The 15,180-nt window shown below is 39.2% G+C and overlaps 1 protein-coding gene across 2 annotated transcripts; it reads right to left on the minus strand.

Annotated features, from left to right (window-relative positions):
* Positions 1-1,599: 1,599 nt before the first annotated feature.
* LOC146688769 (uncharacterized) lies at positions 1,600-9,110 on the minus strand. Of its 2 annotated transcripts, XM_085437184.1 has the most exons (8): positions 8,286-9,110; positions 7,382-7,470; positions 4,469-4,672; positions 3,158-4,200; positions 2,972-3,041; positions 2,389-2,563; positions 2,094-2,259; positions 1,600-1,943 (listed from the first exon to the last, which is right to left on the minus strand). In XM_085437184.1, exons 3-7 carry the CDS (start codon positions 4,668-4,670, stop codon positions 2,094-2,096), a joined length of 1,656 nt encoding a protein of 551 aa, XP_085293310.1. In that variant the 5' UTR covers positions 4,671-4,672; positions 7,382-7,470; positions 8,286-9,110; the 3' UTR covers positions 1,600-1,943. The 2 variants fall into 2 exon arrangements, with proteins under 2 accessions (XP_085293310.1, XP_085293311.1); XM_085437185.1 differs by lacking the exons at positions 1,600-1,943; positions 2,094-2,259 and having other exon boundaries at positions 2,460-2,563; positions 2,985-3,041.
* Between the last annotated feature and the right edge of the window lie 6,070 nt (positions 9,111-15,180).

Raw genomic sequence — 15,180 nt, forward strand, 5'->3', positions numbered from 1 at the left:
CGACGTCATCACGTAAACCGGCAATCACCGAGGCAACGCTGTGCATGGGAGGGGCGGCGGTGAGGTTGCCCCTAGGGGGGGAAAGCAGAGGATGAGGAAACATCGTTCCAGTCCTCCTTATAGTCTTCTAATCATCTGGTTGCTGCTCTTCATCACCTCATTCATTCATTATCGTCACAACTCTCTCTTAATCAGCGTCTTAAACTTCTTCACCGTGTCATTTCCAGTCATTATCTTATACCACGATTGTCATGATCGCAGCTACCAGCTCCATTGCCTTCATCGTGCAAGCAGTCGTCTTCATCATCACTGCCTGGGGAACTGATTACACTCATCATCAAATCAAATCAAAATTTATTTATATAGCACATATTAAAAACAACAGTGTTGACCATAGTGCTTCACTGTCAATAAAAACATGAGACAGTTAAAACAAACAATAGAAGAGGACAACAAACAATAGGTAACAACGCAACAAGCTAAAACAGCCAACTAGACAGAATCAAAAGCCAAAGTAAAAAAATAAGTTTTAAGACGTAATTTAAAAGACTGGATAGACTCGGCAGTGCGAATATGAACGGGGAGGTTATTCCAGAGTCTGGGTGCCACGGACGTCATGGACGTTGTGACGCTCGTCCTTTTGCCATAATCTTTATTCTCAGTTTCCCCAGCAAGATTCGTGCTCCCCCTGTTATTAGCATCAAAATCACCATGTCTTCACCAGCATCCCCAGCCACTTTGACTACAACAAACCACACTTTGGGACCTTTTGTTGGCGGTATCTATTTTAGTCATAAAAACTCTCAGACTTCAATGCTAATGTGTGTTTCAGCTGTTCTAGCTATGTTTTAGCTTTTCTGTGAAGCACTTTGTGGTTTTTATCTTGAAAGGTGTTATGCAAATAAAATGTTGCTTACTTTTTACTTTACTTACATGGTGACCCAACAACGTACTCACACTTTATGGTGGTTTGCTTAAAAATGAACTGTGTGTACACCGCTGTTACACTGAACAATAGCACACCCAAAAAAGTTTTTTTTATAGATTGAGGACTTAAAATCTGAGATAGGTAATGGTTAGCAATGGTTAGCACTCTTGCCTGGCAGCAAGTAGGTGCTGGGTTCAAATCCACCATCTGGCCAGGGCCTTCCTGTGTGGAGTTTGCATGTTCCCCTTTGTCTGTGTGAGTTCTCCCTCTGGGTGCTCTGGTTCCTCCCACAGTCTACACTGTTAGACATTTTATTGTATTTTTACAGTAACTTACTGGCAACACTATTGCCAGTAAGTTACTGTAATTACTGATCTACAGTATCTTTACTGTTGTGATGTTTTACAGTTCAACCACTTTACTGTAAACATATATTACAGTATAACAGCTTTACTGTAAACGTGGTTTACAGTTAGAAAGACTTACCGTGATTACGTTTTATAGTATCACTGTACTGCAAATGTGGTTTATGGTATAACACTGTAATTGTGTACAGTATAATTTGTTTAGACTGTAATTGTGTTTTACAGCATATAAAATAATATTAACATTCATATTCAATATAAGAACATTTACAAAAAACAATATAATTCAATAAAGTAGTCTCAGAATAGTGAATTAAACCAACATTTATTGTTGATATTTTTTTTTAACAAGAAAAACATTTTTCAACTGAATAAAAACAATGCCAATAACCAAAATAAATAGAAGCGTACATGAAAACTACACAGTCCTTCACCTTTCTGTCTGATTTTTTTAAGGAAAACAGTTTTTCATTCCACTAAAAACAGGACAAACCCACCAGCATGAACATTAAATAAACTATTACAATTGTAAAACAAAACTCATTTACAAAATGTAATAATTATCAGTGGGTCCCAGGAAATAGAATGTGACATGGGATTTAGATTTCCGTTACCAGGATGGTCGGGTTCAGCGTAGTCTACATCACCACCTGTCAAAGACACATAATCAATATTCATGTTTGCTCAGGTTATTCACTTGTTCACATCTGTCTGAGATCATTCATACTGTTGTATGGATGTGTGTACAGTATGTATATAATTATCAGCTATGTAAAAGATATTATCATCTCTGTTCTTACCTAGTTGGAAGTCCTCCATTCAAACTCAGAGAGCCGCTGGAGGAAGGTGGTGATCCGAGGGCAGATGCTTGTAACTTTCCTCTTTACGACACGACCTGTCTTGCGGCTTGTACCAAGTTTTGCAGGGCATTTTGTTCCCATGTCTGGATTGATCCTCACAAAGAACCTTTTAACAGAAAAAAGGCTGCTTTAATTTCAAAATTAAAACATACGTTACAGCAATCACCTATATGTTTCTGCAACTGTAGTCAAGCTATCACATATATTTCATTCTTAAATGGTGTAAAGTATTTACCTCTGTATCATCTCCAGTGTGATGGACGCTGACTCCTGATACTCAAGGTTGAAAACGTAGTATGACGCAAAGAAGACAGCAAGGGTGCTGGCAAAGTCATGCATCTGCTCAGGCTCATAAAATACCTTGCCCTCCAAACTGATCATCCAGCGGCTTGCAGACATGAAATTATTCCCTAAAAACAGACAAGAGTCCAATAAGACAATGTGCTCACCCTTACAAATAAGGTTTCCACAAGAATGCTGGATAGCAGGCCTCACACTGTACAAAAATAGAATGCACACGGTTTGCTGCTATTTCTCTTATTATTTATTATCTAATGAAAATTATGATCAATTACAGGAAAAAACTGCCTTATGTCTTTGCATTTTGGCCTGTGCTGAAGTGTTAGGCTGTTTTTTCCTGTTGGTCATTGTGTATAATAAATAATAAGAGAAACAGCAGCAAACTGTGTGTATTCTATTTTTATACAATATAAAACAGACAAACCCCTGTTAAGTAAGTTGTTGTGGGTACAAATACCACAATAATTACATAGATTTTTTACAAAAATATTACAACAGGATTGAAACTATTTACTTACCAAGCGCTATTACCCTTGGTGTGATGGGTAAGGTCATCTCTCTCTCAACAGACATCTTGGTGGAAAAAGCCTTTAAAACACAAAATGAACTGATTTGAATGATGATACCCAAAATCATTGAAATATTTTCCTTTGTTTATGTTGACAGTATTGAGAGTGCATGTGTAAAATTTTAAATATAATTACGTCAGCCAAGATGAAGATTGAGTCCTCTTTTTCTTGGAAGTACTTCATCAGAAGGAGGATGGCTGCTGTGGCGATCTGGTTGTGGTTCAGCTTTGCACTGTCGCACTCACGTAGCAGATGTTCAATCTCCTTGTTCCACTGAAGTCTCTGGCTTTGAAAGAAGTTCAAAATTCTCCTTCCTTTCGTAAGAAGGGCTTCACTGAGACGTGTCTCTACCTCAATATCTGTGAGTGTGTGGAAGTGAGTGCAGAGGCCTCTTTTAGTAAAAAGAAATGGCCAATGCTCTTGAACCTCACATAAGGTGGGGGCAGGCCAAGAATTAAGCATGTGCCTCTGGTAAATATAAGTCAAAGACATATAAGTATTTACATCTGTTGTTTCAATTGCTTGAGGACCTGCTGATCTGAAGACAGTTGACATAGTCTGTCTTTTTGTCTCCAAAGTTTCACTCGTTTCTCCTTCTGGTAGGGTTGTGGGTTGCCAGTTGATGCAACCATAGCTATCAAGTTCAGATCTCCCCCTTTTGATGGCAACATCACCCTCATTGTTTTCCCTGGTAGACCTTTTCCTTGGCTGCCGGATTCTGCTGCTGACATTGTCTCTATTTACATGTTCAACTCTTGTTTTAAGCTGTTTGAGTAGGGAATAATAACCACAGCCTAATTGCTCACCTTCTGCAGTCTTATCTGCAAAGGTAGCGGGATACTTAGATACAATAGCTCTAGCTACCTCCCCACAAGCAGCTCTGTTAGGGTTGGGGCAGTGTACTCGCATTCCTTCTACAACAGTCCTAATCATTATTCTCCTGTCTTCTGGGTGAGCCATTCCACCAGTTGCCAAGGCCTGTGAAAGTCTTGTTGGCATCTTCTCCCAGGGAACTGAAAAATTGCTGATCCAGGAGGTGTTGCTTACATTTGGTTGTGTGGAAGGGAGTTGACCTGATGCTTGTGCAGAACAGAGTGAATTACCCTGTAGTGGCATTTGCACAGTTGTTGAGCAGGTGGTTTCAGGTTCCTTTGGGTTGTTTGAAGAGCCAGACTCCACTTGGTCGTCGATATTCACACACACACATAAACACAGCAGAACAATTCCACATTAACTATGTACAGATGGGTTTTTTGGAGTATTTATTGAGTAATACTCTTATATAAGACACAAAAGCAAGAGTGTTGGAGAAATAATACCAATGGCAATGAAAGCTAGTTTTAGTTTTGAAAGCTATAACAATTTCAAAATAACTCTCAAAATAACTAATTTACAACTATTTTCAAGATAGGACTGCAACCATTTATGACATTAATGCATTCTCACCTTTTCTGAATACTTGAACAAGTCTTCGACTTTGAATTGGTGTCAAGAAAGGCTTGATATCATCAGGCTCAACAAACAGGAGATCTTCTCTGTTTCTAACACCAATAATGTCTGTCAGGTGCTCAATAACTGCCCTCTTTGTCTCTTCATGCAGGTCAGGTAATGCCAGGTTAATTTCATGATGTAGGCTGCCACTGTCCATATCTGCAATGAATTAAGAGGATGATATTGAATGATGCAAAGATACAACGGTTAAACCTGAAGCGATATACACTGGCAGAGGGTAGTAATCAAACAAACTGTCTGCTTGAACACATATGAATCTTTTTTCAGAATTGTGTAGACAGTGAAGTCCAAGGTTGATCAGTATCACAGATTGAAGGATGTCCAAAACAAAGTGTACTTGTTTGTGACTGATGAGGATCACTGAGATTTTTCCAAAGATGTGGCCACATTCATCATGACCCATAGCAACAACAAGCCCTTTGCAATATTTTGTTCCTTTGTAAACTACTGCTGATACCTCTGACGTTGTTTCTTTCATCAAGCCAGCTGTCCTGACAGACTCCTGAATTAGACCATTGTACAACTGCTCATCATATTCACTAGTTTCACCAACTGCTTGAACTGCTGGAGCAAACAATGGTCCACTGCTGAGGTACGCCTGAAGCAGCTGGTGCCTTTCTGCCAGTGTTTTACAAAGGTGAACAAAGTTGTGCAGTTTCCGGGCGCATTCCTTGAAATACGAATGCTTACTCTCGAACCGGAGAGTCCACAAGCGAATAAGAGGCCCAAAGTGCAAAAAGAGGTCACTATAGTGCAGTAAATAGTGATGCTTGGGCTTGAGTGGGTGATTAGGGAAAATTGTGTGTCTTGAATGAACATACTCCTCTGTTATTATCTTAAGGTATGCAATCTGGTCATGATGGATCTTGGGAGCACATATGAGCTCAACCATTTCCTTGAGCTGTAGATACAGTTGCCAGACCTGACTGTCCTCAGGATTTTTTATCCTGTCACCAACCAACAATGGCAACAGTCGCAACAGACACCAGTTCTGTGCTGCAGAACCAGAAAGTTTTTTGCCACACTCCTTAACCTCACATGGTTTACTGAGACTATCATTCCCTGAGTATTTAAACTGTGTGATCGACCTGTTTAGTTGTGCATAAGTGAAATGCTTTTCCTGTTTCACTAAATGACTGATGTACAATGCCAAGTCATTAGAGACTACACCTTCAAATAAATCATGACCCAAACATGGGGGAAGCCCAGTACAGACATGAAAATATTTCAGAGAATTGAAAGGTGAGTCAAACTTTACCCCCTGTACCATGTCTTGGTCAGTGGTGGATAGCTGTTGTACACTCTCCTTGTGACCAGTGATGGTTCTTTTTGGACCAAGCTTTAGTGGTGTCTTTTCAAAGTCTGTCCTTTCAATCAAGCAGTATCTACAAAAATGCGTACTACAACTGAAGTTTTCAGTGAAACCACCTAAGCAGTGTGAACCAAGATTATCTCCACAAATGGAAATCAAGGCCGCTTTGAGGGTATTTCCATCATCTGTCTCAATCCCTGTATCTTCTAGATCTTTAAGGTCTGTGATAATACTTGAGAAAACTTTCTCCTGACCAAATGTCTTGAAGTCCCTTTCTCTGCACAGCATCACCAACTGCATGGGATCAACTGAAGAGCGATTGTGTGGCTGGACCTCACCAAGACTCATGTAAACCCCCAAAACTTTATGTTTTTTCTTCCCTGACCCAAGAGGATTCACAACCTCAAATCCATCCTGGTAAAGGATGATGGACAATGAAGAAGGATTGTCTTTTAACAGAGCATTTTCTTTCACATTTCTTCCATCTGCCACATCCTCTACAACCATGTTGGAAGAGGTATGATTTTTGGATTGGTGATATTGCTCTTTAACACTTGACTGTCTAAGGAGTGATTTTAATGTCTCTTTGATGGAAATGTACTGGCAAAAGCATTCCTTTCCAGCAGCATCACTTCCCAGATAAATCTGGGTGGGTTCAACATAGTCAAAATACTGCTTGTAAAATGTTCTCCTTGTTTTGTCAGATCTGAGTATTCCTTTGTTGTATATTGTGAAGACATCCTCTTTAGAGAGATTTTGAATAATCATTTCTATCTCAGTTTGTGGTATGTCTAGCTCAGAAAGCTTGCCCTTCAACTTGTCAAAAACATCTGCCATAGAAGTGCTATGGACATGCAGAAATCCATCAAGAATACATTGTATTGTGCTCGCTGGCAACAGCATCTTGGCTTGCATTTTCAGGTAGAAAAGAGCCAAATTATGTAAAAATGTCTCTTGTTGATTATCACACTCCTCTAGATGATCACATGGAGTTGGAGTCAGAGTCTCCTCAGAAGGCTGAGTACAGTCTATATTTTCGGGGAGAGTTGACACCTGAGTTGTTATCACCGGCTTATGTTTCCTGGATAAATGTGTGGCAAAAGATGAGCGCACTCTGAAATGTTTGTGGCAGTCATCATAAGGACAGACAACTTTCTTGCCATCTTTAATATGAAATCTCAAATGAGTGCATAATGCTGAAAAATTCTCTGCCACATAGAAACATGCCTCAACTCCACAAGCAAGATTTCCTTTAAAATGGGTGTGTTTAGTCTGAGCCCTGCGATAGCGGTGGTTCCTGTGCATATGGGATCTGAATGCAGAAAATGTTCGATAGGAAGAAGGACATTGCTCTATTCCACATGTGAATCGATAATTAGCTGTGTGCTGATGTTTCTTCGTATGATAACAAAATTGTCTTAATTCTGAACAAAAAACACCACAAAATTTACACCTGTACATGGCTGCATGTGTCTGAATTTGAATTTCCAAAAAAATGTTGTCTACCTTTATTCTCACTAAATATGTCTTTTTACCTGCTGTTTTGTCTTGTCTGTCAAAGAACTGAGGCTACATCACACTGTCAGCGCGGCCAGCAAGGGCAGGAGGACAGCAATGCACCACACTGGGCGGGAAAAGACAGAGAGACAACTGTTAATTTAATGTTGCATTTATTTAACCCTTGAAAAATATATTTACATAAGTAAAAAAAAGAAAAAAAACACACAACCCATCTTTTCCAGAATAATTCAACTAATTCCCTTTTGACCAACCTAACACAGACGTTACATGGTTTTCATATGAAAAAGACCCTGGAAGACGTTGTATTAAAGGAAAAAAAACATGCTCCCCTTCCCACTTAAAAAAATAATAAATATTAAACTTAGGTTGGAGTTCCTCGCGCCACCAACCTAACGTTATATTAACTTTTTAATGTTGTGCACTGCAGCTCACACAAAATTAAATAAAGCAGGCTAACCTACATGAGCAAGCTCAAAACTGGATAAGATTGTTTTAGCAGTCTCTAAATTTCCAAAAAAAAAAAGTTGTCTTACATTATTCTCATTAAATGTGTATTTTTACCTGCTGCTTTAGCTGAAGCTAAATGTCCCACTGTTAGCATGGCCAGCTTCTCAAAAGTCATAGAACAGAAGCGCAGGAGGACAATGCACCACACTCGGCGGGAAAAAGACAAAGACTGTCGTTGCGCCTGTGTTCCTCGCCCCTCCCCGTGGAAAATATATATCTAAATATTTATTTGAATAAGAAAAGAAAAAAACACACACAACCTATTTTTTCCAGAATAATTCAGCTAATGTGCTATTTCGACCAAGCTAACACCGAATTTAAGCCCCCCCTCCCCCCCACACACACAAAAAATATATATGCTCTTAAAAATTAATAAACGAGTATGTTAGGTAGGAGAGTCCTTTGCATTACCTTATGACGTCCCGTTTGCAGTTTCCACACAGAGGTCCAACAATAACGAGGTGCAAAATCTTTTGTCCTCTCGAGCATATCATAACGAAGAGTTAGCAAAGTTGGCCTGTCTTTCCTCTCCTGTCAATCACTGGATCACAGGTCATGTCAGTCAGGATATGGAGTGGTGGTTGGTAGAGATAGGTTGGTGGGCGGGGCCAGCATGCATTCAGTGTGTGTTTCACTAAGTTGGGTTGACTAGTTCCCAGAAGAGTTCTGTACATGTAAATGAGCAATTCAGTTACTGCTCGACTGAGAAGCCTCCACCAAATTATTACAATATTCTCCACTGACTGAAGTTCGCCTTTGGCAACGCAGTGGCAAGCACACATTTGCAGCAGCTGTGCATGTGCATACAACTGCATGCAGCAGATTAGATGATCAGAATTCTTGAACCTTACACACAGGCAAGTCCCCTAAAAAGTCAAAACCATAATACTTTCACTGGTATCATACTGACAAATGGCATAGGTTGGAGGAAAATCTGGAAATGGTTGGCAGTGAAAGAGTTAAAATGTAATGCACTATTGCAACCAACCACTGAAAGAGTAAAAATACACAAACAGTATGATGAACCATTCAAATCACATAATACAGTAGCACTACTGCTAATGTGTTAACGGTAGGTATAACTACTACCGCAATTTTAAAAAATACAGTAAGTAAATGTAAAAAACCTTAATATACCCATAATGCAAAGCAAATTACAGTAATTAACTGTAGAAATGTTTTCAGGTAAGTTACTGGGCATTTTGTGGTATTTTACTGTGAAAAATACAGCAAAGGTTAACAGTGTAAAGGCATGCAGTTAGTGGGGTTAGGTCCAGTGGTGATTCTGTCCATCAATGTCCCACCATATAAGCGAAAATTTATCAGGTGGTTTTTGAGGGAAAGTGTATGCCTACACACATTTGAGTGATGACATATCTCAAAACAGAGACAGCCGGATAGAAAACCTCTTCCTAGTGACCCGGAATGAAGCCAGAAGCAAAGACTGGAAGGATTTCACTGTGATTCATCCATCAGGCAGCACCGGACTCAGTGTTACTAACACCAGGCACACTGCTTGGCTTCTACCCTCCTCTGAGCAATACCTGGCACCAGCCCAGAGGTCGGATCTCTCTCATTCCACACTTTCCCAGAAGACAAAGCCTTCCCACATGTGTCTTTGATGGCACAAAACTCAAAAGTGAATATTTCCCTGAGTCATGCCAGCCAGAAGCACAGGAACAGAAAGCAGATAAAAACAGTGAGAGGAATTGTTTTCCAGCTTTCACATTATAGGTCCACGTGAGAGCTGCCAGGTAAACCCCACTTTGAAACACGTGTATTTTTATTGTCAAAACCTACCAAAAGCCTTTTCCCCCCCAAGGACACCTATATCCATTTCTGTTATATTAATTCATTTTTATTTCTAGTGTTACTTTTTTCTTGCAAGTTTTGTGCTTTGCTTGTGTTTTCTGTTTCTTCTCTCTTTTCAGTGACTTCCTTCATCTTTTGAAAAGTCACTTACATTATGCATCTTCTGCGCTTTTCCTTCCTGTCTCTGTGTCTGTCCCTGTGTCTCTGTTTTTGTCCTCTTGTGTGTCCTTCTATTTTTCTGCCCTGCCGACTGCTTTCCCCCCAGTTTGTTGTCTTGTGTTTCTGAGTTACTGCTGAAGACTTTTCTTTTTCCTGTTTTGTGCAGTGTCTTAAGTTACTAGTTTTATACAAACAGTTCACACCAGGGGCCTTAAAGTTGCTCCCTGAATGGAATGTAATCACCATTAATGTTAGCAATTACTTCTGCCAGAGAGGTTGTGTTTTTGGTAGTGTTTGTGTGCATGTGTTTCATTCTGTCTGCAAATGTGGGATTTCAAAAAGTTCTAAATTAATTCTGGTAAACTTTGTAGAGTGGGGTGATGTTAAAACTCCATTAAAATTTGCTTTACATCCACCAAGGCCTTCAAGGGCAGCGTAACTATTCATTGGTCAAAAATTGACAAAAAGCCTTAAACTTAGAAACTATGAGTGTTTGACTTCTTATCTCTCCTTCAAGGTCAGCAGATTAATCCGAAGGTCAAAATGATTCTATACAAATTAGATGTAAAGCTATTTAATTCTTACTCCCATAGTTTGTAATTACAACATATAGGCATAAGGCATATAGGGAATATAGTGGGAATTTAAATATCACATTACTTTGGACCTCTTACCTCTACTTCAAGGTCAAATAAAGTCAAACTTTCATGAAATGCCTTTTATTTTTAAAACATTAGACATGATTTACATCCAAATATCATGTCACCTTTGACCTCTGACCTCACTTTTACATTTCTGGCTTCCTGTCATGTTGATCCCAAAATGTGTCATATCTTTAAAGAGAACCTTGACTAGAGAATGAGCTGCTTAGAAATATACTGTAGTATCATTTTATGGGTAAGGGTTAACCCTAACCCTAGGGACAGTTATTCATGTCCAGTTATTTACAAATCAATATTAAGTTCCTACTCCTACATAATGTTTATATACGAAATATTCTACTATTGCCTTAAAAGTAAATAAAGCCGAGCGAGTGAGCTTTGAGCTTTGATGTCAAAAAAATGGTCATCATTAAAAACTGTAGTCAACCAACCAACAGGGGCTGACCCGCTGGCTACCCATGATGTCTTATTCCATTGCACTGTTAGCAGCATTTCTATAAACAATAATTACATTTCATTATATTTTTATTCATCCATTTTATGTTGTACAGGAATGATTATTCACTAACATTTGAATATATCACCACATGCTCTTTTAGCTGGAGTGTGGATATGGGACTCCAGACTGCAAATCTGCTCCAACAAATGGGAGCTTCGCCTGCTGCAAAGAAACTGCCCTGTTCTTGTCATCGTTTTTCACACCACTGACTGTTATCTGGTGACATATCCACCAGTCAATAAGACCCAAACCATTTTTTAGCATTTTTTCCCAGTCAGTAGGAATATAGTATTGTGAAAAAGCCAGCCATCATTTCTTCATATCCTGCTTCCAACGAGACTTTATTTTTATGTCATTAGCAGCCTGATGCAAAAACACATAATTTGTTCCCATTTCTTCAGTTAAATCTTTTTTTTTAAGACTAAAAATAACAGAATTTGACAGGCATAAAATAGCATTGTAGCACCAACAAGATGATTCCCAAAGAGCTTCTTGATAAAAACTTGACATATCTCATCATGGGTGTGCAGTAGTGGACAAAAGAAGAAGTGGCAGGCCTAAGATTCTACAGCATCTGAGAGTCATGGCATTAAGAATCGGGAAAAATCTCAGCAAAGAATATATATAAACAAGAGGTCTTAGCAGAGAGTGTCTACAGATGTGGTGAAGGGTCTGTCTGCATTTCAGTCAGTGATTTTGAGGGGATCTTTTAAAATTGACAGAATTATTAATGCAGAAAAATACAATCAGATTTTGAGCCACCATGCAGATCCAGACAGTACAAAGTAAACCCATAGACCACTGACCCCACCACATGCTGTTGAGAATCATTCCTCTAGAAAAAGTAAAAACAGGCAAACAGGCTGAACTGCACACCTGAGCAAGTCAAGTCAGCATCAGACACGAGTTAGAGGCAACCACATTTTTACTCTCTAGCTTTTAATTGTGACTGAGTTTTGTTTTGTTCTTTGTGTGTGTTTGATCTATTTTTTTACTATGTACAGCACTTTGGCCAACCTGTGTTCTTTTTAAATGTGCTGATTGATTGATTGATTGATTGATTGATTGATTGATTGATTGATTGATTGATTGATTGATTGATTGATTGATTGATTGATTGATTGAACCATAAGATAGCTGTGGTTGATCTGCCCCCAAAAAAGTATTATTCCAAAGTATAACATGTACCTTGACCAGAGATGGGGCACAGTAGCATCTTTATGCATGGGATGGTCCAGCTTAAGACTTTAATTTGTGGCATTTCTGAATTTGAATGCATGTTTTTCCAGTAAAAGCACCAGCAGATGAACCTGACTGTACTATTTGAAATGTTGAAGCCTTAAGTTTGGCATTTTTGTCTGTTTCTCCCAGCAGTCTTTCCAAACAACCCATATTCGTTCAGACCTTTTCTAGTTTAACTGGGGCCCTCAGAATCTGAGAGGTAGCTCTTAGGTATTTTGCAGTTTTTCTAAGCATTGCACAATCTTACCTTGGGTTGGATTTGCAAGAATGTCCACTTCTGGAAAGATTATTGCCCTGTATTTAGACACACCTGAATACACCAGCTGCTACTTTTCTTCTTAAAGTGAGGATGTGCTTAATTTTTCTAATGTTATTTTAGTAAGGACTATATATACACTGTAACCTTGGGATGCATTGCACACAAACAGATGCTAACATAGTTCGTGAAACTAACAGTTATTGAGTTGATTTTATTCACTGAGAAAACTTCATTAAGTTAACCAGACAAGCATAAAAAGATGCCGTGGCAAATCAGGGCTAACGAGACAAGGGAAACAAAACCAGATACATTAACATGAGACACGGACTTTCAAAGTAAAACAGGAAACATAACCCAGAGACGTGGACTTGACAAGGGGACACAGCAGACAGGGGAGACAGAGCAACTAAGAAACACAGACAGAAACCAGAACATTAATAAAGAAACCAAAAGACTAGAAACAATAAATAATGGCAGAATCAAAGTACAATAGTAAAGAAAACTCAAAACTCTGGGTCAGCGACCCAGGTCTCCTAACGACTGGTGACCGAGGCTACCAACAACTGCAAGGAGGCTTTGCAAGCAATTTCACCCTAGCAACCGCCAATAAACGTCACTGACGGGTATCTATGCCTGTGTGATAGGGCCCAAGTTAAAACCTGGGTAATTTATTTTTAACAATTCATTTTAAAAGTTACTTAATAACTACAGATATACTATACATCTCTGAAACTTGTGAGTGTTTTATAGGGGCTGAAGCTATTCAACTCTTGAGCCAGATAAGAGTGCTGTTCTTGCTAGAAGTAATTATATTACTGCTTGTTGGAGAGGAATAACGTCACAATTTTTGCACACTGTCAACACGTTATTCTTCATTTGATGCATAATTAGCTGCCGAAGCTTGCAGGCGTGCCTCCTCTCAGTCACACGGTGTCCTTCCTCTGTTAGTAATACTGTGGGGAATTGGTGGAAATTTAATTTTCAACTTGAGTGCATTTGCAGTAACTAACTGGTGTGCACTCCCCTCCTCACACAGTCAGCTCACTGTCAGTGTGTGTACACAAAGCAGGACTCTTCATAGACATAACACTTGATAGCTCTGTTGAATTGTCATTAACAATATGATAGTGGATCTAAAAAAAGAGAAGAACTGACTGAAGTACTGCTGCTGTGGCATTTCTCACAACTTCAGAGACCTGCCTAATTAATATGGTGTGTTTCTTAACCTAGTCCACTTAGAAAACTCTAAAGAACTGCTCTCTTAATAGGCCTGACTCACTCTTCTACGCTGCTTTGCTTCCCAGCATGTGTCTTGTCACATGTGCTGGCCCAGATAGGCAGTTTACAGCTCAAATGCTGCTTATTTACTATGGCCTCTTAGAAGTGACACAGTGATGCTTTTTGAAGTTTCTCCCTGTATTTTTGTCTTTCATTCTATTGCTAATGCATTGCTCTACAGAATTTTGTACAAAAAAGTATTGGACTATAGTTGGTTATAAGAAAAAATTAAGCTCTCTTTAATTATGTGAGAAAGAATAGTTAGTTTGACAAGTTGGCCTGTGATGTGAACCGTTTCCTCCCATGAATTAATTGCTATTGGCTGAAAGCAGTGACCCACACCAAAATGGTCTGCTCCCTGAGCAAAGGGCATCTAACAAGGTGACCCTGACTCCAGGCTTCGCTTTGTGTTCATTTTCCCTTCACTACTACTCACCATGACATTTTTCTGGTGGCTGTGGAGGTCAGTCATGCATGACACAAGATGATTTCCTAATGAAAATAACCAATAGAAGCTGGGTAAAACATAAAGGCATTGATTAGTATTTGGTGCAAAACTGGTCATCCACCACATGATTAGAACTCCATCCACTAACTGAACTATTCGTACAGCACAAATTAAGATGTATCAGACCAGGCTGGTACATTTGTCCAGTCTTCCATTATCTGGTGTTGCTGACTTTATAGCAACTGTACCTTCAGTTTCCTGTTCATATCTGACAGGAGTGGCACCTGCTGCTGTTGCCTACCTCCTTAAGGGTTAAATGTGTTGTACATCCAGGTAGGCTCATTGGCATCAATTGACTGTAATGAGTGTAGCCTTTCTGTCAACATAAATGTGTCTCACCATTCCTCTTTCACCTCCACCACCAAGAAAGAGAACCACCACTCAGTGGATATTAATCTGTAAGCCTTAAGTCCACTAAATGCATGCTGATTGGCTGTTTAAATATTTGCTGCCACAAGTAATTAATAAACTGTCTGGTGCAAGCATATTTCATTTAAAACATTTTTAACTCATTGCAATTATCTGAGATCTGTAGTTACTTTAAATGATTAGTTCAAGTACAAAACTTCTGCATTAGATTACCCAAACAGCACAGAGACCGTTTAACTGTGCTTACACTCATTCTCATGGACACAGGTGTATAAAAATCAAGCAAACTGTTTAGCAAATATCTGTGAAAGAACGGGTCGCTGTCAGGAACTCAGTGAATTCCAGTGTTATAGGATGCCACCTGTGCAACAAGTCCATTCATGACTTCTTTTGGACTCCCAAATTTGTGGGAACAGTGTGGGGCTGGCCCCTTCCTCTTCCAATATGTTCCTAATACACATCAGTGTAAAAAGCAAATGTCCTTAAAGACATGGATAAGAGAGTTTGGTGTGATGTGG

The sequence above is a fragment of the Copadichromis virginalis genome, linkage group LG17, assembly GCF_057382275.1.
Source record: "Copadichromis virginalis isolate Kocher_CV1m ecotype Utaka linkage group LG17, C_Virginalis_male_GT1.1, whole genome shotgun sequence".
Lineage (NCBI taxonomy): Eukaryota > Metazoa > Chordata > Actinopteri > Cichliformes > Cichlidae > Copadichromis > Copadichromis virginalis.

Excerpts from the sequence above, each read along its gene's own strand:
- LOC146688769 (XM_085437184.1), bottom strand. The coding sequence starts at position 4,670 with ATGGACAGTGGCAGCCTACATCATGAAATTAACCTGGCATTACCTGAC. Across the intron at positions 4,201-4,468 it reads TGTTCAAGTATTCAGAAAAG|TGGAGTCTGGCTCTTCAAAC; the intron begins GTGAGAATGCAT and ends TCGACGACCAAG. Across the intron at positions 3,042-3,157 it reads CAATCTTCATCTTGGCTGAC|GCTTTTTCCACCAAGATGTC; the intron begins GTAATTATATTT and ends TGTGTTTTAAAG.